The sequence below is a fragment of the Aphelocoma coerulescens genome, unplaced genomic scaffold (genome assembly GCF_041296385.1).
Source record: "Aphelocoma coerulescens isolate FSJ_1873_10779 unplaced genomic scaffold, UR_Acoe_1.0 HiC_scaffold_56, whole genome shotgun sequence".
Lineage (NCBI taxonomy): Eukaryota > Metazoa > Chordata > Aves > Passeriformes > Corvidae > Aphelocoma > Aphelocoma coerulescens.
In genome coordinates, this window is record NW_027183905.1 from 1,943,004 (window position 1) to 1,965,529 (window position 22,526).

At 54.9% G+C, this 22,526-nt stretch overlaps 2 protein-coding genes across 2 annotated transcripts in view; one reads left to right on the forward strand and one right to left on the reverse strand.

Annotated features, from left to right (window-relative positions):
• LOC138101927 (uncharacterized) overlaps positions 1 to 22,526 on the forward strand; it is a 958,962-nt gene that overhangs the window by 74,004 nt on the left and 862,432 nt on the right.
• On the reverse strand, positions 16,348 to 17,204 carry LOC138101915 (zinc finger protein 3-like). The gene has a single exon (XM_068999665.1). The coding sequence runs from the start codon at positions 17,202 to 17,204 to the stop codon at positions 16,548 to 16,550; it is 657 nt and encodes a 218-aa protein (XP_068855766.1). The 3' UTR covers positions 16,348 to 16,547.

The window sequence follows — 22,526 nt, forward strand, 5'->3', positions numbered from 1 at the left end:
TGGACTTTCACTCTCTGTTCCCACTGGTAGAGCAGTTGCTGTGCCCCATCTCCCCACTGCACGCTCACACCCATCTTCCACGGGTTCAGCCCTTGGTGACTCCACAGTCCGCACAGGGACACGTCCTGCACTGGCCCTGCTGGTACCCACTGGGACAACTCACGGCCTGTCGCCTCTTCCCACAGGCGAAGCTCTTGGGGCCGAGTGTCTCTCCCCTGGCAAGGCTCCTCATCCATGCCAGGTTTCCTCTCCGCCTCCTTGATGACAAAGGGCCCCTGCTCCTCTTCAGTGTCTCTCTGGGGCCTGACTGAGGCACTCTCTGCCCCCACCAAGTGCCAGCTGAGGGTCTGGTCTTGCAGCCCACTGGGCACAGGGGTGGCTGGCTGGGAGGAGTTGGGGTTTGCCTTGTCCTCTTCCATCTCTGAGGTCCTGTAGCACAGAAGAATGGCGGGAGCTCCTTCCTTTTGCTAGAGTGGCTCTCACTGGACTGGGCACTCCAAGGTTCTGTGCCCCTTAGATACCCTCGGCCAGGGCTCTGTGATGTCACAAGGGTCTCTGGGCACCCCCATGTTCCGCATGGCCAAGGGCCCTGACATCATGCACCTGTGTCACAAAGGGCTGTACCCAGCGCCCCTTCAGCAGCCGAGCCTGCACTGAGCAGGCCCTGGACTTGGGCACTTGTAGCCCCTGGCCTCTGTGAGGCTTTGGCCACGGTCCCACTCAACAGCCCAATCCCCACACTGCAGAGCCCTGGCTTTGGCGGGTGGGCTACTCAGGGCATGAGCCATTGGCCAGATGGCCGCAGCCAGGGACTTGGGGGCATTGGCTCCATGTGCAGCTGCAGGCCGGGGACAAGGGGTGTCCCTCAGGGCTCTGCCTTGGCCCTGGGGCTCTTTAGTGGTGTCCCCGATGACACAGGCAGGGGCTCGAGCTCCCCCTCAGCACGTTTGCAGGGGACGGGCAGCTGAGCGTGGCAGGGGCACCATGGCCGGATTTGGCCGTGCACAGGGACCTGGGCAAGCCTGAGAAGTGGCACAACGAGAACCTTACGAGGCCTCACAAGGCCAAGTGCCAGGTGCTGCACCTGGCCTGGGGCGATCCCCAAGTCCCGGATTCATCCAGGCCGGAAGAGACCTTCCTATCCCTCAGTTTGGCGCTGCCTCCCTGGCCGCTCCCAGCACCTCCAGAAGCAGCACTGGCTGGGCCTTGGGGTTTCTGGTGCCCTTGCCCACTTCCAGCAGGGCTGGTGTAGTGGGTTGAGCCTGAGTTGATGGACAGTCTTTTAGACTAATGATGCTTCTCACAATTTACATCTTTAGACCATACGGAAAGCCGGGAATTCCTTTTGTTCCAACTTGCCTGCCGGAAGATGGAAGGGGACCTTGGAGGCTCCGGGCCCCGCCGGGTCAGGGCCCCTGCACCCCCTCCTTTCCCAACGCCGCAGCACAGACCCTGTGTCACTGCTGGGGGGGAACTGTCCCAGAGCCGCAGGCAGCTAAAGCCAGCCATGGAGTGCCACACAGCTAAACCCATCCGGCGCGGCTCCCTGGCACCGGCGGGTCCCTCTCCTCTCCACGCGGGGCCGGCGGAGCCAGCGGGAGCCGGCGGAGCCTCCTGTCTGCAGCCAGCACACTCCGCGCTGAACTGAAGAGGACACCACGCAGCCAGCAGCACAAAGGGAGCCAGGCTTTCTCCACCGTAGAGCCCGAACAAGAACACTCTTCAACGTGGCGGCTTCGGAGCCAGAGAGAAGAGAAAGTGAGTCCTGTGGGACGGAGCTGGAAATGGCGACGGGAGAAAAGAGGGCGGGGCCGCGATTCTCGCGCGCAGCTTAAAAAACTTCCTGCAGGCCGTGGTAAGAAACTGTAATATCACAGACTGTTTGTCTCTTTGATCCATTTGGAGTACATGGAGGGATGGAAAGTTCACCCGTGACCCATGAAAATGATGAAAAGTGCCTGTGCCAGGCTATATAGAAGTATTGAGAGGCTTTTAGAGACCTCCTGTCACAAAAAACAAACAAACAACCCTTTGTGTTCAGGCCAAAGTAATTCATCCTTACAAAGACTAATAACCCCATGTGAAGGCCCATATCTGGCAGTGTGAAGGAATTGTGAGATTTTTCAGGGCAGAGATGTTTTACACCACAGCAGATTGTTTCTTTCCGGGCGGGTCTGCTGTTGGTGACACTTTGGGAACCACTTGATGCAGAAGAAAACCCTTTTTTCCTTTAGCATAAGAAAGAGACTCTTCAAGAACTGCAACACTGACTAAAATCCCATGTTCTGCTTCCTTTGTGCGAGTTGGGTAAAAGGAGGGAAGTGCTGGAAGAGAGGGGAGGTTTGCTTGAATTTCTTGTTATTTCTTTTTACTTTTAATTCTGTTGGTAATAAACTTTTTCTTTGTACAGCAACTGTTTAAGTTTGAACCTGTTTGCCTCACAGCTCTCTAGTTTTCCTCAATATTTTCTTATTTTCCCCTTATGAAAAATAGCAGATTTTGTGTGCTTGACGCTCAGCTGCGTCAAACCACAACAGGCAGAGCCCTGGTGCCTCCTGAGTGATCCATGTTTGGATCCAGTGTCCTGGGTTTGCATGGCCAGGCTTTGGAAATAGGGGGCCTCCAGGGGTGGCTTCCTTGAGCAGCTTCCAGAAGCTTCCCCCGTGTCCGGCTCCTGTTCCGTCCTGCCCCTGAAGGCGAGGGTAACCCAGGGTCTGGTTCATGGCTCCCCTGGGGCAGATTAGAGTGAAACAACAGTGAAAGATCTGTGTTTATAAATATATCTCTGTAGGGTTTATTTCAGAGCAGTTTGGTTGCTGTGTGAAGGGGGTTTGGAGCCCTTTTGGTTACCATCTCCAGTAATATTAAAAGCATAAAAGTAACACTTAGGAAATGTATAAGGGCCAAGAAAGTATGAGAGTAGAAGGATACACAGTCAGCAGCCCTGGATCAGCAACAAAACTTTTGGTTTTGGTTGTTCCAATGTCGCTGTCCTTGGTGTAAGTGATGGTCCCAGGCTGGATCCCGTGGGGGCTGGGGAAGCCCCGGAAACTCCAAGTTCGGTGGGTTAATACAGGTTCAGGTTTGGGTGAACACCCAGGTACCTCCCGCGGGGGAGTTTTGCAGTGTCCGATGTCACACTGTGGATCCCGGGGCACTTTGGGGGCTCTGATGGTTTATGGCCCCTTCTAAGACATGGCCCTGCCCCTCCCGGCAGCGCAGCTGAGCCAGGCATGGCCCATGCGAAGGGATGGCAACCTCCAGGCCTCTGTGTGCATGTCCTGGGCCTGGCCCGGGCGGGTTCCCAGAGCTGGGCCAGTTGTGTAAGGGAGGGCGCTGCCCTGCTCCAAAGCCCTGTCCCACCTGGCCGGATCTGCTTCCCATCGGCTGTGGGATATGCCCAGCCCTTGCCCTGGAGGGATCTCTGCTGAGACGAGATTTCGCAATTGCCCAGCAGGACTCCCTGAAGGGGCAGCCGCTTCTTGGGTCATGGCGAGGAAAAGTGGACCCACAATCCTTTGAGAGACACTATGCAGATCTTTCTGTAACCCATTGGTCTGTCCCAGACCCTCTGTAACCCATTGGTCCCCTGCTGATCCCCTGTATCCCTATAAAAGGGAGCCCCCTAGCTCTGTGGGGGAGAGAGCTCCTCCCTGGCTTTCCCCTTCGCCGGAGGGAACCAACAATAAAGCTACCTCTGTGCGGAACCAGCCACACGGGCCTTCTCGTCTCTCTCTCTGGTCTGGTTTGGCCTGGAGGCTGCCCTGCAGAGCTGAGCTGGAATCACAAGCTGAATCACTAAAGAGCTGATAGCCTCTGCAAGGGCCCTCCTTTGCCAGCAGCTGAGAGGAAGACACCGGGCCTCGGGAAGGCGATCCCTTCCGGGACCATCTCTCCGGACCAGTCACCTCTTCCTGGGTCAGAGCCACTGACCCCACCACCAGCTGAAATAACTGGCGCCCGAATAGCCTTGGACCCCGGGACCCCCGGACCTTGGATTCCTGGCCTGAGCTGCGTCTTGATCACCAAGACAGAACCAGCCGTTCGTGTGCTGACCCTCTGAAGATAGGCCTACGTTTTAGCACGACTTTTGGACGAGGACAGTTCGAGACCCTCACCTCCCACCAAGGACTGAAGTCCCTGACGATCAAACTGCCAGACCACCCCCCCAGCAGACCTTTCCATGAGCCAGCCCCATCAGAAAACAGGATTTGTAAGTTTAAGTTTGGGGCTCTCCGTCTTTTGCGCGCATTTTACTTTTGGTTTAGTTTTTTTTTTCTCTTTTTCTGCTGAGGGAGGGACCAATATGGGACAAAGGCAAGCTAAACCCAGCCTTTCCCATCCTGAGAGAGACCTATACCCCTTTCTTCTGACTCTTCTCTTAAAATCTGACTTTAAATTCTCTAAAGGTATTCTTTCTAAGAAAAAGCTTAAATCTTTCAGTAATTCGATAGCTCTAAATTTCCCTGATGCTACTACAGATTCTGTTCTTTCTGATTCATTCTGGGACAGTGTGGGAAACAAACTGTATTCTTCTCAAGCCTCGGGAAACCTCTCCGTTTCCAAATTCATTCCTTTATTTCATTTACTGGTTAAAACGTGTCGTGCGAAACCCCCCCCTCAGCCAAACCCCTTCTCTGCCCTTCCCCCCTCCCACCCCCCCTCTCCGCCTCTGGAAACGGCCAGCCAGAGCGCGGACTCGGCCGGCCGCCCCGACCCTGGCCCGGCCGGGGCGCCGGCCCCCCCCACTTCCCTTCCCCGACCCCCTGTTCCCGGCGGTCCTCCCGTGCCCGCCCCCCCCCGCTCGCCCCCTCGGTTCCGCTGCCACCCCCCAGGCAGCGCGCGCGGGATCCATCCCAGACCCATCCCCGCTCCCCGGGATGGATGCCCCTGAGCCGCCCCCAGCCCCGTCTCCCTGTGCCCCTGGTATCTCGCAGCCCTCCCTGCACGACACCACCCTTCCCCCTCTCGCACCGGCCCGCGGTGCCTCCGACCCCCCCCACCCCACCGCGTCCCAGCCTCCTGCCGTATCCCTGCCACACGCGGCCCTGTTCTCCCCCCACCCCAGCACGGCGGCCCCGTCCCAGCGAGCCGCCCCGCCGCCGCTGCTCCCCCCTGCACCCACGGAGCAGCCATGGTACAACACGGGGCCCGTCCCGCAGAGCCCCGCGCATGCACTGTGGGGCCCGGAACAGGCGTCACGCCCCCCGCCAGCATCCGCCCCTCTCGCCGCTGGCGGGACCCAGCTATCCGCGGCACCGCCCCAGGCTATCGCCCATAGACCCTGGCAGGCGCCGGCACATCCGCTCCCCCCCTCCCCAGCTGCATCTTGCGCAATCCCTGCTGATGTTCCCCCTCTCCCTGCACCCCCCCCTCCCCCTACCACGGGTTCTTGCGCAATCCCCATTCCCCCCGCTGCTGCGCTAGAGCCCACCACCCCCCCCCCACCCTCCTTTCGCCCATCCCGACTCCACATGGAATTGCGAAACTGGCACTACCTCTAACCCGACCTCTCCCCAAACGACCTGCTGCTGTACAACCTCTCCACCCCCATGCTGCCATAACGGGACCCCTTCCCACCCCTCAAACCACCCCCGACCCCCCGCTATTCCCGACCTAGGTAAAGGAAAGTCGGCATTTCAAAAACGCCGCGCTACGCCCCCTGTATCCCAGCCCCGCCCTGCCACAGCTTATTCCTCCTGTTCAGATGACAGTAGCAGTGGCTCTGACTCTGAATCAGAGGACCGATGGGCACAGACACGCAGGGAAGCGAACCGGGAGGGAGATTGGGAATTGGCTCAGAAAATTTCAGCCTTTCCAGTCATTATAGGAAGAGGGAAGAGGGGTGGTCCAACTACAAAAATATGGGAACCTATCCCATACAAAGAAATCAAAGAGCTTTGCAAGGCAGCAAAAGAACATGGGAGAGGGTCACATTTCTTTAGAAACCTCTTGGAAGCCACTTTCTCTGCCTATACATTAGTACCACATGATATTAAAAACCTTATTAATTGCATCCTTTCCCCTGCTGAATATATGTTATGGGAAAGACATTGGAAAAGACATTTAAAAACACTGTCTGACACTTATGCTAAAGATGCAAATCAGACAGATTGGACAATAAAACAACTGGCTGGAGAAGGTGACCTCCAAAAACCCCTAGATCAAGCTACAACCTTACCTGAAGTAGCATTACAAGACATAGCTACTGCAGCTAAGACATCACTGTTTCTTACCCCTGATGATTCTGTTCCTACACAATATTTCTCTAACATCAAACAGTCAGCAAATGAAAGCTTCATTCAGTTTGTTGATCGTTTAAAAGCTAGCTTAGAAAAACAGATAGAAAGTCCAGATGGACGAAAGGAACTTTTGGGCAAACTTGCCATGGTAAATGCTAATGAACAATGTAAGAATATCTTGAGGGCCCTACCCATGGACACAGAACCTACAATAGAACAAATGATAGAGAGCTGTACTAGACACACATCCACAGAGAACACAATGACCCAAGCAGTTGTAAAGGGCATCACAGAGGGAGTTTCTGGTGCATTTGCTGCAGCAGTCTCTAAGGAGAACACCCGCTGTTTCTATTGTGGTGAACTTGGACACTTTATAAAGGACTGCCCACAAAGGTCTCCCACCCAGGACCGTTGTGCTACCTACCAAAGGCACCAGAGACAGCAACAGCACCAGCAGCGTCCAAAAAACTTCTATCGGAGCGCGGTGTCAAGGCCCCGCGCCCAGACAACAAATCAAAGGCCATACTACCCCGCCCCGGCTGTGAACTCCACATCGGACCACCGAGAGCAGACAACTGGACCTCACCCGGCACCATCATCCCAGGCGATCCCAGAACACATGAGAAGGATCCAACACACGGAGCTCTACCGATCGGGACCAGATGCCAACTGGTAACATCACTGCCATTTAACTTTGTTGACAAGCGTTTTTATCGTATTCCCACAGGAAAGTATGGACCGCATGATGGCCCATGGGACATTCTTATCCTAAGCGATACCATCCATGGTCCAGAACAACTCTTTGTATTACCTGAGATACAAACAGTGCAACCTGGACAAGAGATTCTTGTCCAGCTTTGCTGCACGGACATACCTTTCTTTCTCCCACAGGGAACACCAATTGCTCAAGCCTTTTTACTTCCACAGAACCGCCCAGAACAGCTTCCTCTCAATCCTACAGCAATGTGGATAGAGATTGTGGGCTCAAATAAACCGACCATCGAGTGCAGCTTGTTCTGTAAAGGAGAGAGGGTCTACCGCCCAGGGATGCTGGACACCGGAGCAGACGTGACCATCATCGCCCGCTCCGAGTGGCCAGGGAATTGGGAACTGGAGCCAGTGGCAGGTATGATCTCCGGGATTGGTGGAGTTGCAGTGTCCATGAGAAGCAAACGAAATGTTGTCATTGAAGGACCTGAGGGCAAGATAGCGACCACCCGACCATTCGTGGTAAGAGCCCCCATCACCCTATGGGGCAGAGACCTTCTATCCCAATGGGGTGCCACTCTTACCATTCCCAGCCAGGATTTCTGACTGGGGCCACTGAGAAACGCGCGCTGCCATCTACTCCCCTGCTCACCTGGAAGACTGACAACCCAAAATGGACAAGGCAGTGGCCCCTTGAAAAAGAAAAACTCAGCGCGCTGGAAGCCCTGGTGGAAGAGCAACTTGCCAAAGGTCATATCACCGAGACCACCAGCCCTTGGAATTCCCCTGTCTTTGTGCTGAAAAAGCCCGGCACAAACAAATGGAGACTACTCCATGACCTACGAAAGATCAATGAGGTCATTGAAGACATGGGCCCCCTCCAACCCGGCCTGCCATCACCAGCGATGCTGCCCCGAGACTGGCTGCTTGCCATCATAGACATTAAAGACTGTTTCTTTAACATCCCGCTCCATCCCAAGGATGCACCACGGTTCGCCTTCTCCATCCCCTCTCTTAACGATGAAGCCCCACTCAGAAGATACCATTGGCTCGTCCTCCCACAAGGCATGAAGAACAGCCCGACCATCTGCCAGTGGTACGTCGCCCACATTCTGTCCCCCATCAGGAGCCTGTTCCCAGAGGCAATCATTTACCACTACATGGATGACATACTAATCTGTGCATCAGAAAAGACTTACTTGGACAGAACTCTTAAAAAGACAATTGAGGCCATAGAAGAAGCAGGATTTGAGATTCGTGAGGACAAAGTGCAGTACTCCAGCCCATGGACTTACCTCGGCCTCCAGATCCGGGAGAGAACCATCGTACCCCAGCAACTCGCCATCAAAAAGGACCCTAAAACCCTAAGGGACTTACACAGCCTGTGCGGATCCATAAATTGGATACGCCCCCTACTGGGAGTCACAACAGAAGACCTTGCTCCTCTCTTCAACCTCCTCCATGGCAGCAAAGATTTGGACTCTCCATGCGCCCTCACACCTAAAGCCCGAGATACCATCGCCAAAGTCCAGGAAGCCCTGTCTTCACGCCAAGCCCATCGCGTTGAACCCAGCCTGCCTCTTCAGTTTGCAGTTTTGGGTAAAGCTCCCCGTTTCCATGGACTGATCTTCCAATGGGACCCTAAACTCAGAGACCCTTTGCTGATACTTGAATGGGTCTTCACAAGCCATCAACCTACAAAGACATTAACCACCTTCCAAGAAGTAATGGCACATTTAATAAAAAAGGCCAGAACTTGTCTCCGCTCTCTTGCAGGGTGTGAGTTCACATGCATATACTTGCCATTGACCACTGGAGATCTGAAGCTGTTGCTCCAGACCAATGAGAGCCTCCAGTTAGCCCTAGATAGCTACACAGGCCAAATTTCCATTCACATGCCAAAACATAGACTTTTCTACCGCGATGCAGCTTTTAATTTGATTCCAAAATTAATCCAAAGTAGAAAACCTCTTAAAGCTCTGACCGTCTTTACCGATGGGTCAGGTTCGTCACATCGGTCTGTCCTGACATGGAGACAACCCAATACCCAAAAATGGAAATCTGATATCCAAATAGTAGAGGGATCTCCACAGATTGCTGAGTTAGCAGCTGTCGTCAGAGCCTTTGAGAAGTTTAAAGATGAACCTTTTAATTTGGTCACTGATTCGGCTTATGTCGCTGGTATAGCTATGAGGGCTGAACATGCTTTTCTAAAGGAGGTCTCCAACAAAAAATTATATCAATTGGTCTCTACATTAATCCATTTAATCTCACACAGAAAACAGCCTTACTACATTATGCATGTGAGGTCACACACCGACCTCCCTGGTCCCATTGCCGAAGGGAACAGGAGAGCAGATGCACTGGCCATGCCAGCAGAGACTGCAAACGTCCCTGACATCTTTGCCCAGGCGAAGTTGTCACATGCATTTTTTCACCAAAATATTCCTGCCCTCGTCAGAATGTTCAAGCTTTCAAAAGATCAAGCAAAAGCGATCATTGCAACGTGCCCGAACTGCCAGAACTACCAAATACCATCTATGGGTACCGGAGTCAACCCCCGTGGTCTGAACAGCTGCCAATTGTGGCAAACTGATGTAACACACTTCCCATCCTTTGGGAGATCCAAATATGTGCACGTGTCAGTTGACACATTTTCTGGGGCAGTGTTTGCATCAGCCCATGCAGGGGAAAGTGCCGTCCACGTCATCAAGCATTTCCTCCTTGCCTTCGCCACCCTGGGAGTCCCTGAAGAAGTCAAAACAGATAATGGGCCTGCCTACACCTCTCATAAGCTAAAAGATTTCTTCAACCAATGGGGAATAAAACACAAGACAGGCATACCCAGCAATCCCACAGGACAATCCATTGTAGAAAGGACCCACCAAACCCTAAAAAGAGTCCTCAACCAGCAACGGAGAGAAACAGAAATCTTGTCTCCTGTTGAAAGACTCTGTAAGGCTCTCTATGTCATTAACTTTCTAAATGGTACATCGTCAGAGCCTGACCCCCCAGTACTCCGCCACTTCTCAAACTCAACCCAAGCTAAGCTCACGGAGAAGCCTCCAGTGCTGGTAAAGGACCCTGAATCACACCAGGTCTCTGGGCCTTTCCAATTGATTACCTGGGGGAGAGGCTACGCCTGTGTCCAGCTACCATCCGGCCCGAAGTGGTTCCCAGGAAAAAGTATAAAACCATACTTAGGCCCTACAAACACTGCTACCACAAACACAAAGAACTCTCCTGAGACAAATACAGGACCTCCCCAAAACCAGACCAGCTCGGCATGGAGACGAAAACGTCGCCAGATGCCCACCAACCAGGAAAAAGATCGTCCCACCACACGGCAGCAGACGAAACAGAAAGCTGAACAAGAAGCTACAGCAAAAAGTCAGGCCGTAGGCCAGACACAGCCTGAAAAAACTGATCCTTAGTTTATATGTTATCACCCCTTGTTACCCCAAAATACCCCTTCCCTCAACCTTTGTCAAACCTCCCTAAACCCCAAAACCTCCCCTCCCTCCACAGAGCTAACAAATCTTGCTTATATTCCCTCTCAGAAGCCCCATCCCCGCCCAAAGATGAAATTTATCTACGTTGATGCTGTCCTCACCGCTGCCTCGATGTTCTTCGCCGTGCCACACGCCTTCAGCTGGCTTGTCCCACAGCCTAGCCATAATGTTTGGGTGACCTTAGCAAAGACACTCAATCAAGACAATCTGTGCCTGTCCATGGGAAGCGTAGACAACCCACTCTCTACGTGCCTGGTAGGAATTCCCTTAGTAGCAGATGATTGGCCCATCACTAACTCAGAACTCCTCCGCACCACAGGTAAGAGGCCCAACCCGGTAGATACTTGGGATGAGTGGACAAAGATTCTGCCAAATGCTCGAGATGAACCCCAAGAATTAAACCTGCTGGGGTCCTCCAAAGCAACATATTGTGTCAAATTTTACTTTAGACTACAAAGCCAACGCTGGCCAGGAATTGACCAAGCAAAAAATACATACAGAAAAGACATATCGCCATTTAACAAAGCCTATAATAGTCAAGATTGGTGCAATTACACCAGCCACGTACTCTCTGTGTCCACTCTCCACCCAAAAGTGTTGCCCCGGGGAGTCTTTCTTATCTGTGGTGACAGAGTATGGGCCGGGATCCCCTCACGCCTCCAAGGAGGCCCCTGTAGCCTTGGCAAGCTTTCTACTCTCACCCCAAATATTACATTGTTACATAATTGGAGACAAACAGACACATCAACACGTCGAAAGAGATCCTTTTCTGAGTTTGACGAAAGTTGTGACAGCCACATTTACAACTGGAATAAGGCAGGACAAGTTGCAGCTTCCGTATTCACCCCTTGGTTAGCTGCACTCAAGGCCCTTGGGGATATCAATCACCTAGGGTGTTGGCTAAGCAAACAAGCTAATGCGACATCTGCCGCCTTGAGCGATCTTTTAAGAGATGAGGAGACTACCAGACACGCAACCCTACAGAATCGAGCAGCGATAGACTACCTACTGCTTGCCCACAGACATGGCTGCCAAGACTTTGAAGGGATGTGCTGCTTCAATCTTTCTTCACACTCAACATCCATCCAGGCAAACATCCAGAAACTACAAGAACTAGTAAAGAACCTAAAAGTAGATAAGAACCTAGACTGGGTCAATGACCTTTTTGGGCGATGGGGAATAACGGGATGGATTGCATCTTTAATTAAGGGAGTTTTGTGGGTATTCATTGTAATTATTATTGTGTTACTTATGTTCTCTTGCCTCCTACGTTGCTGCAGAAAGGCTGCTGGGAATGCCTTTTTAATAAATACAGAAGGGGGAGTTGTGGGATATGCCCAGCCCTTGCCCTGGAGGGATCTCTGCTGAGACAAGAGATTTCGCAATTGCCCAGCAGGACTCCCTGAAGGGGCAGCCGCTTCTTGGGTCATGGCGAGGAAAAGTGGACCCACAATCCTTTGAGAGACACTATGCAGATCTTTCTGTAACCCATTGGTCTGTCCCAGACCCTCTGTAACCCATTGGTCTGTCCCAGACCCTCTGTAACCCATTGGTCCCCTGCTGATCCCCTGTATCCCTATAAAAGGGAGCCCCCTAGCTCTGTGGGGGAGAGAGCTCCTCCCTGGCTTTCCCCTTCGCCGGAGGGAACCAACAATAAAGCTACCTCTGTGTGGAACCAGCCACACGGGCCTTCTCGTCTCTCTCTCTGGTCTGGTTTGGCCTGGAGGCTGCCCTGCAGAGCTGAGCTGGAATCACAAGCTGAATCACTAAAGAGCTGATAGCCTCTGCAAGGGCCCCTCTGCCAGCAGCTGAGAGGAAGACACTGGGCCTCGGGAAGGCGATCTCTTCCGGGACCATCTCTCCAGACCAGTCACCTCTTCCTGGGTCAGAGCCACTGACCCCACCACCAGCTGAAATAATCGGCCTCTGCCCTTCCCTGGCTCCAGGCCCGGCTCGTCCCCTCCGGGCTGGGTGTTCCCCCCCTGTGCCCCCGGGCGCTCCCTGTGCCCACGGCCAGCAAAGGCCCCGCTGCTGCTGCCGGTGGCCAATGGTTTGAGCCACTAACCCGGAACATTTCAGTCCCTCACAGCTCTGCACCCCAAAAGCCGAGAGGGATCGAAGGCGCCTCACAGCGACTCCATCCCACTGCAAACGGCTCAATTCCACCTCAAAGCAACTCCATCCCACCTCCAAATTTTGGGGTATCCCCTGTGCCCAAACTGCTCCCAGTTGTAGATGTTCCTGTCCATGAACTTCACCCGGTTGTTGTCATCAAGGAAGTGCCAGTGGGCTTTTCCCCAGGAATGGAACACACCTGTGTGGGAGACAGGTCAGGGGGTGCCCCCCTCCAGCAGCCCCCAGCACCCCACAGTAGGTTGGGAGCTCAAGGGACCCCCCTGGACACCCCTTTCCCACCCCTCTCTGCCCCACGGCCGCCTCAGCACCAGCTGCTGGGTGGGGAGGAACCCCCCATGAGACCCCCAGGGAGGGACAGGGGTTTGGGGACCACCCCAGTGAGGTTCTGCCCCCCCGAGAGCCCCAGGGAACAGCTCAAGAGATCAAGTGATGGGGAAACGAAGGGACTCTCATGGGAAGCCCTTTCCCGCTGTGCCCCTATCCCTTATCCCCCCCTCAGACACCTTTCCCATCGTCCCCCCACCCCTCCCCACCCCACCCCCCCGCCTGCAGCCGGGGGCTCCCAGCACCCAGAGTGGGGTGACACGGGGGGGACACACGGGGGTCCCCATTCCCGATCAATCCCAGGGCCGGTTTTGCCCCCCCAATCTCGGCCCCCCCCTGGGGTTCCCCAGAGTCCCTCCCCAGTGCCCCCAATGAACGGGACCGGGCCTTACTGGGAACACTGGGAGCAGCCGGGTGGGGGCAGAGTGACAGCGAGGCTGGGGGGGACACACGACCCCCCAAAATCAGCGCGGGGATGGAGCGGGGGGTCCCGGCCAGGCCCGAGGCCACGGGGAGGGGCTGCGGCCGCCGGCGGCTCAGGAGCTCTGTGGGCAGAGCAAAGGGGGTGACACCGGGCTGGGGGTCCCGGGGGGGCACACACGCTCTGGGGGAGGGGGGATGCGATCCCCGGGACCCCCCGTCACCTCCTCGAGCAAGTGAAAGCCGAGCCCCAGCACCAGGAAGGTGAAGCCCAACACGAAGTCCCCGATCCCTCTCAGAATCTTGCTGCGGGCAGTGTCCGCTGGCATCTGTGGGGGTCCACAGGGGTCAGGACCTCTCAAAAAACCCCCCAGAGAGCCATCAGGACCCCCTGAACCCCTCTTTTTTTCGTCCAAAATATGTCCAGAACACCGTTAAACCTTCCAGCACATGCCAAACCCACTCTCATCTCCTCCAGGACTCCACAAACTCCATCCCAGTTGCTCCCTGCCCTGCGAGGATCCCCCAAACCCTCTCCCAGCCTCTTTGCCAAGGCTAAAAATCAAGGGGGGCTCTTGATGGAATGCTCAACACTGAAAAACAGGACAAGAGATCGGCCTAGAAGCATAGACAGCTTCGGGTTGGGGTGTTCTGAGAGAAGTGAGCTGCCCTCGTGAGAGGGGAGTGGATTGAGGGCACTGGTAAGGCACTGGGAGGGCACTGGGAGCGACTGGGAATGGAGCGCGCGGCACTGGGAGGCCGAGTCCAGCACGGGGCACTCGGCGCTGCGGGTCTGCCTGGCAACTGATGAGTCATCAGAGAGACGCGCTCTGATTGGCTGAGGGGCGTCAGCGCCACGCAGGGCTGCGATGGACACGCGCGGGGGCACTGGGAGAGACTGGGATGGACTGGGATGGACTGGGAGGGACTGGGAGGGACTGGGAGGGACTGGGATGGACTGGGAGGGACTGGGAGAGACTGGGATGGACTGGGAGAGACTGGGATGGACTGGGAAGGACTGGAAGAGCTCAGGGGAAGCTGGAAGGACAAGAGGCCCCGGGGATGGGCACCAGGGGGGCTGAGGGGCTCCAGGCTCATCCCCAGGGCAGGGCCCGAGGGGACTCGCTCTGCCCGACGTTCTGCACCTCTGCGGGCCGCGAGCAACGGGGCAACGATGTCGCGGTGGTGCCGGCAGAGCCTGTCCGCCAGAGCCCGTTTGTACCCCAGTCTGGCTGGATGGCTGTTCCAGCACTGCGCCTGTTTCTCCCCACCCGGGCTGTCCCCCACAAACAGCCCCACATCGCTGGCGAGTGCAGTTGCTGCTCCCGCTGTCAGATGCTCCTCTGCACCAACCTCACCCGCTCGGTGCCCTTAATGAAGTGACACTCGGACTTCATCATCCCCTGGAACACCCCTGTGTGTGCGGGACACAGCTCAGGGGGTGCCCCCCTGCAGCCCCCAGCACGCCCAGAGCTCCGGGAGCCACCCCGAATCCCCGCTCCGCACCCCCTGTGCCCCACGGCCGCCACGGGACCCTCCTGCCCGTGCTCTGACTTCCTCTTTTCCACCCTTCTCCCTATTTCACATCCCCTCTCCCACCATTTCCAGCCACTCCCCAGAGGAGTTTGGGAGTCTCATTCCCCCCTTTTCGCCCTTTCCACCCTTTCCACCCTTTTCCCCCACAATCTCCCAATCCCCAGCCCACTCCCGCTCAGTTTTTGGGTCCCATCCTCCACTTTTCCCCAGTTTCCCACCCCCTCCCATCCGTTTCTCCCCCACTCTTCAGCCCCCTCCTGCTCTTCCTTTGAGGGTCCCCTCCAGCTCTCACTCATTTTAGGGGTCCCATCACCCCTTTTTCCACTTCTCCCCCCCTTTCCCATTGCGTCCCGCCCCTCCTGCTCACCCGAGAGCTCCCCGCCCGCAGCCGGGGGGGCTCCCAGCACCACCAGTGCCACCAGTACGGCCCCAGCTGCCGCCACTCGCCCCATGGCCAGCGCTTGCCACGATTTTGATTGGCTGAGGGGCTTTAGGGACGCTGCAGCCCCGCGGTGGGGTTTTTTTGGAGGGGGAACCTCGGGGTGCGGGGCAGGTGGGAGCTCAGTTGTGCCCAGAAATGTGTCCCCAGGGACGCAGGATCTCAGGGGTGCCCATGGCCTGGGGTGACGCTGGCCCGGTGCCAGGCACCCACCAAAGCCACTCTGTCCCTGCCCCCCGCAGCCACACAGGGGAGAGAAAATGGAACCGAGGGTTCCCGGGTGGGGACAAGGACCGGGAGAGATCCCTCAGCAAACACTGGAACGGGCACAACAGGCTCTAATTAGAGATATTCATTAAATTGACGACACCAAAATAATAACAGCAGGAGAATGAGAAGGAAAAGACGACCCTTAAAACAGCCTCCCCCCACCCCTCCCTCCTTCCCAGGGGCTGTGGGGGCATCTCTGCATCCGGCACCTCCATCTTTGGAGCTGCCAGGGATTGGCTCTGCCAGACATGGAGGAAGCTTCCAGATCCTTCTCTCAGAAGACACCTCTGAACCAACCCCGCTACCAAAAACCAGGCTGTGCAAGCCCAGTAGAGCCCCAAAACTGGGGACCCAGGTATCCAGGAGCTCAGCTGCACTCCAAAAGGGGGAGGGAGATGTCCAGGGGCTCAGCTTTGCCCAAAAACGAGGCCCCAGCTGAGGGCATTCTCTGCTTGGCTGAGCGCTGCCTGAGGGCTGGGGCTGCAGCAATGGGGGGGACACCCTCCTCCAGCGGGGATGTCCGGAAAATGGGGGACCCCCACAAGCCCCTCGCAACCCCCAGGGCTGGGCTGGCCCTGCCTGGATGCCGGGAGACACCAAAACCGCTCTGTCCCTGCCCTCTGCTACTGCACAGGGACAGGAAATACAAGGAAAGGCCCAGGAGCTGAGAGAAGGTCCCGGAGAGATCCCGCCCTGAGCACCGGCACAGGCACAACAGAGCCAGCCTGGGCACAGGGAGGGAATTTATTACCAACCAAATCCCAGCAGCACAAGGAGAAGGCAAAGAAATCTCTCCAACACCTTCCCCCCACCCAGCAGGGATCACCCGGAACGGGGGTCACCAGGGCTCTGCCCCACGGGGGTCACTGGGGATCATCCAACGCCGATCCTCCCACGGGGGATGGAGCTGGAGCAGAGCACGAAGCTCTTCCCGCGCTCGGGGCACTCGCAGGGCTTCCCTTAGCGGTGCCTCCCTTGGTGTTGGGTCAAGGTAGAGCTGTGTGAGAAGCTCTTCCCACACTGGAGACACTCGTAGGGCCTCTCCCCAGTGTGGATGCGCCGGTGGAGGGTGAGGGTGGAGTTGCGTTTGAAGCCCTTCCCACAGTCGGGGCAGCTGAAGGGCCTCTCATCCGTGTGAATGCGCTGATGTAGGAGGAGGTGGGAGCTGGTCTGAAACCTCTTCCCACACTCAGAACAATCGTAGGGCCTCTCCCCAGTGTGGATGCGCTGGTGTGTCCACAGGGTGGAGCTCCACCCGAAGCTCTTCCCGCACTGCAAGCACTCATAGGGCCGTTCCCCCGTGTGGACCACCTGGTGCCGGAACAGGTTGGAGATGCTGGAGAAGCTCTTCCCACATTCCCCACACTCGTAGGGCCTCTCCCCAGTGTGGATCCTCTGGTGCCTGATCAGATTGGAGCTCCATCTGAAGCCCATCCCACACTCCAAGCACTTGTGGGGCTTCTCCCCGCCCTGAGGCTTCTCCTCCTGCTCTGAGTTCTGCCTGGATCTCAGGCCGCCTTCCTGGCACAGGGGGGCTCTTTCCTCCTTGGATCTCTCTGGGCTGCGTTTGCAGCCCCTCCTCGTGCGGCATCTCCGGGGCTTTTCCTCCTCCTTCATACGGCCACGCTTTGGGACTGACAAATCCTGCACTGGGGAAAAAACAAGGGGTGACCGACATGGGCTGGGGGTTCCTCCTCCCCAAGTCCATCACCAGGCATCTTGTGTCTGTAAAAATCTCAAAAACACAGAGACTCAGCCCAAAAGTCCCCCAGACACTAAGACACAGACCAAAACCGACCAAAACATCAAGATTCAGACAAAAACTCCTCCAAAATATAAACATTCAGCCCCCACAAAAATACCAAAGCACCAACATGGAGCCCAATAAACCTCAGAAACACCAAGATTCACTCACGGGAAAATCATGGATCCCCCTCCCTGCTCACCTGCTGGATGGGAGGGGCAACGCTCCTGGGGCTGGGGCGAGGCTGCAGATACAGCGAGTGCTGGAACCTTGCGGTGCCTCCTCTTCCTGCTCCTCCTCCTGTATCCCTACTCTTCCTCACACTCCTCTTCCTCACACTACTCCTTCTCCTGCAGAATCCCACCTGCTGCTCCCACGGCCATCGTTTCACCATTCTGGTCTCCAGCCCTGCTCCTCCAGCCTTTCTCCTGCTCCCCCCAGGCCCAGCACCCAGCCCTGGCTCGCTCTGCCCCCCAGAGCTCTCGGATCGCACAGCACGAGCAGCGATGCAGCTGCGGCAGCTCGGGCTGGGGCAGCGCTGGGCTCTCGGCCGCTCCTGCCCGCACTCGGCCCCCGCCGCAGCCACTTCTGCCAGCACAGCACGGCCCGGCCCGGCCTTGGCGCTCCCCCCCTCCCACCTCCCCAAATTCCCCTGGCGGGGGGCGCCAAGGCCGGGCCACACGTGGGCTCCAGCTGGGGAGCGCCGGGCGCTGCGGCTCTGCCTGGCAACTGCTGAGTCACCAGCGCCGCGCCTTCTGATTGGCTGAGCGCTGCCTGAGGGCCGCGCCTGCACCAAGGGGGGACACCCTGCTCCAGGGGGGATGTCCCGAAAACCGGGCACCCCCAGCGAACCAACAACACCAACGCCTCCTTACAAACACATGCTCTGAATCTGCTCGGACACAGCCACACGCACTTGCACACAAGCAAGTGACAGCACAAACCAGCAGCTCCACAAAATGGCACTGACTGACACACACTGCTGCTCAGCCAAGCTCCTGCTCAATTCCTCAACTTCCAGAACAACAACAAAGCCTGAACAGAACCATGGACATCGTTTCCCAAACAAAAGGGGACAATGTTGAGGCAGTTTGCACATTCTCCCAGAGCTAATTAAGGACATGGACACCCAGCACGGGTAAAAAGGGAAGTCGAGAAGGGGTCTCAGCAACACCGGACGGATGGTGTTGGTGTGCTGGGAAGGGATTGGTTGAAGGGAGTGTGCAGGAATATGGTTAAGGCAAACAGCAGCAGGAGGAATCTATGTGGTAAGAAAGGAAAAGGAAGATGGAAAACAGGAGGAAGAGAAAAAAGGGAGGACAGGGAGGCCTTATAGCACAATCTTATCCTCAAAATTTCTTTGATTACTCAGGGAATAAGTGGGAAAGATGAGCAGGGGTGTTTTATTCAACCACTATTAGTAGATGTGGGGAATGGGTTTGAAATGCATCAATTTCTCTTTGCTCCTAATTGTGATTGTAATTTACTGGGAAGGGATTTGGTGGCTGAAGTGGGAATGCAAATTAACATTGTCAAAGGAGATACAGAGGCTAATGCTGCTGGACCTTTGTGTCAAATGTCTGCGGAGGCCTCTGCTGAAGGGAACCCAGAAGTGTGGGCAGCCCCACGGAAATAGGGAAAATCAGATATGGAGCCTCTCCAAATTCCTCTGAAGCATCCAGGACAAGTGGTGTCTAAAAGCAATACCCTGTTCCAAGGGAGGCAAGGAAGGGGTTACAGCCTCTTACTGAGTCCCTGCTAAAGGCAGCGCTTCTGGAGCCAGGCATCTCTGCCTACAACTCTCCTCTCCTGCCAGGCAAGAAACCCCATCATGGACACCAGAAGGAAAGCACAATTTTCAAGGCTTCAAAAGCAGATTAACTGAGCCTCCTGCCCTGGCCCTCCCAGACAGGGAAAAACCATTTGAATTGCATGTGGACGTTAATCAGGGCCATGCCAAAGGAATTCCTGGGCTCAAATGTTTCACCCAGTGGCCAGAGAGTGGCCTCATTGTCTGCAGAATTGTGCAGCCCCGGCTTTAATGGGAACTGAGGCCTGAAAACTGACAGCAGCAGAATCTCTCATTGTTCAAGCCTGGCATCAAGGTAAAGCTTTGTTAACCAAAGGAGCCTCTAAATGGATGAGCAGCGCTGGGTTCTTACAGAATGAAACTTGTTGGATGGAACAGGAGGATTCAGAGTTGAGGACAGGGCAAGAGTTGAACCCAGCCTCCTGTTTGAACGGCCCTGGACACGGGGCTGGCAAGAAACCCATGGCTGCAGTCAAGTGACAGAGCTCCAGAGCCGGCCTAGGAGAGATTTACCAGACATTCCCTGGCCTGAGGGAGAACAGGTGTTTAGGGATGGGTCTGCAAGGGCAGCAGAAGGGAAAAGAGTGACAAGACACGCTGCTCTTAAGGAAAGGGAAGGAGACAAAGCGCAGCTCAGCGCCCGCATGCTCAGCTCAAAGGGCCGAGCTGGGGGTGCCTGGAAGAGCCTGGCACTGAAATGCCCGGAGCAGGAAGGCTTCAATATCTTCTGCTAACAGCATGGCAGCTCACAGCGGGGCAGAAGCATTTCCGACTGCTTCAGCAATCCCTGCATCAGTTCTTAAGGCATGTTTGGAACAAACAATTCCAAGATACGGGATTGTGGAAGCAATACACTCAGATAGGGGAACTCATTTTTACAGGAATGACCCTTCAGGCCGTTCTGGCTGCTTTAGGAACACAGTGGGACCTCCAAACGCCCTGGCACCCCCAGAGTTCGGGTCGGGTGGAAAGAATGAATGGGGAAATAAAGAAACACCTTCTGAAGCTGCTGAGAGAAACCAAGATGCCACGGGTACGGCTGCTGCCATTGGCTTTGGCAAGAAGAAGAGCCAGACCCAGGCCAGATATTCAATTATCTCCCCTGGAATCCATGTTTGGAATTCCTTACCCTGGTGTGATAAATGAGTGAATGATAAATGTTGTCTTTCACATTTATGAATCAAATATTTAGATGTGATGATGGATTGTGTAGAAATAGTGTTAAGGTAAAATGTAGTTAAGTAGAAACAAGATTAAGATAAACTGTAACTTCGAAATAGCTGTAGTATGTTAAGAAATGTATTAATAAACACACGGTAATAAATGTCTTTTGAGCTGAGAAACTACAGAGCCAGGAATCAAGACATCTTAGAGAAACAAAGAAGATAAACCGCATGCATCCCAGGAAGATTGTTACCTCATCAGAGCTCACACCGCCCAAGGGAACTGGCAGCTGCAAATGAGGCTGGAGACTGCGGAGGCACCGGAGAGAGGGGGCCTGTCTGCAGTTCTGAAGCGATCCAGAGGACTGAGGCGGTGTCCTGCTGGGGGAAGGGGCAGAAACGGGACAGGGGGAAAGGGGAGGGAAGTGTAAATTCCCTTCTGGGTTAATGAATATGTAACAGTTCAGGAGAGTACTTAAGCCCACAGTAAAATGAATGGAGGGCGCCTCTGGCAACATTGCCAAGCGCCCCAGGCTGTGATTTGCCTTTGTTCTACTAATAAATGTTCAATATTACATTGCTAAAAATTTAGTTTTGTATTCATTTTCTTCAGCCTTGATCCTCTAACACTAAAAAGGTTGTTGGAGAGTTTTTGTTCCCCCCCCCCCCGCAGTTCTGGTGACAAGATTACATCATTAGAAGGTTTTTTCTTAATAATCCTACTTTGACATTGTCAGTTGGGTCTGAGCCAGGGGTGTGAGAGTCAATTTATAGTCTCAGGAAAAGAAATAGCGAAAATCTTTATTAGTTTAGGGGGTTTTTTATGTATGTGTGTGCGTGGCTGTTAGTGATGGCAGAATTTTGCAATGGGTTTTTCGATGTTCACCTGTAGGTTACATTTTGCAAAACTGGAAGATCTTTAAAGGAGACCCTTTAACTCATAAACAGTTAAAAAAAAAACCATGAAAAAAAAAAAAAGGGAAAGGAGCAGCTTATGGGAGGGGGGGGAGGAGGGCCCATAGGTGAGTCACCTGATGGCTGCCCTGGAGGAGAAGCTTCCTTCCAAGCAGCCAGCAGAGGAGCTTTAGAAATGCAAATTAACTCTGCTGCGGGAAGTGTGCACAATGTCCCAGGCTCTCCTTGCCTGCCAGAGGAATTGGGCTGATTCCCTCTGCCCCTCACCCCAAGCTCTGCCTCCCTGCACAGACGGAATTTTCATCGCTAAAGGCAGAGCCCACACTGAGCATCTCTGACTCTGCAACAGAAATCCCTGAAGCTGCAAAGGAAAACAGCAAACGGAGAATGTTGGGAGAACTTCACTCACAAAAGCGGGGGGGAATCATCCCTCTCCCCACTCCAACATCTGCTGGCACTGTCTGGGTTATACAGGGTGCGTTTGACCACTGGGCTGCTTTTGCTGCCACAAGGTCAGCGAAATCACTTGGGAATCCAAGGATGTGATGATTTAATCAGAGAAAAGAGGTCAATTGATGCATCCCTGGATGAAGGGACTGCCCAAAAATGGGGAAAAGGTGAACGGCCACCAGAACAAATCCTACAACACCATAGAGCAGCCCCTGGGAACCCGAACAAATTCATACCAGGTGCCAGAGAAGCCATTGATCATTTCAATGCATCATTAGATTACAAGCTGTCCTCCAAACCATAACCAAGCACACAGCTCCAGCTCCTGACCTTCTCACCCACCAATCCACTCCCATGAGCAACACCACATTTCACCCTGGGATGGCATCAGATCCTCTTTCAGCAGAAGGACCAGGAGGTTGTGAAAAATTAAAGGACTTAAAGTGCTCTTGGCAAAGAGATGGCCAAGGAAAAGTGGTGAAACAGAGAACAAAGGAAACAAAGACTTAACAGAGCCATGAATATCGGATGTTCTACAAAGTCGGGGTGCACATTAAGGGGCACATGCAGCAGGCGCATCGGGAAGTCTGTACCTTCCAAGGACCTCAGGCACGGGGAAAGGGACACGGAGATGTGGCCGGGGAAATCGGGACAAAAAGAAGGCTGCGTCCTGCAACACTTGGACAGACCCCACGGGAAATGCCCCGTGGCCTCTCCCTTGGTCCAGGAATAAAGTTCCTTTTACAGGACTCCTCCGGCTCCTCTGGGGACACAAACCTCTGGCCACGGGAACTTTTCCGCACACTCCCGCCGACGGGGCAGCCACCTCTGTCCTACCCACAGCAGCCGGGACGAGC

Bases quoted from the DNA above. Each gene is read 5' to 3' on its own strand.
- LOC138101915 (XM_068999665.1), bottom strand. From the start codon at position 17,204: ATGAAGGAGGAGGAAAAGCCCCGGAGATGCCGCACGAGGAGGGGCTGC.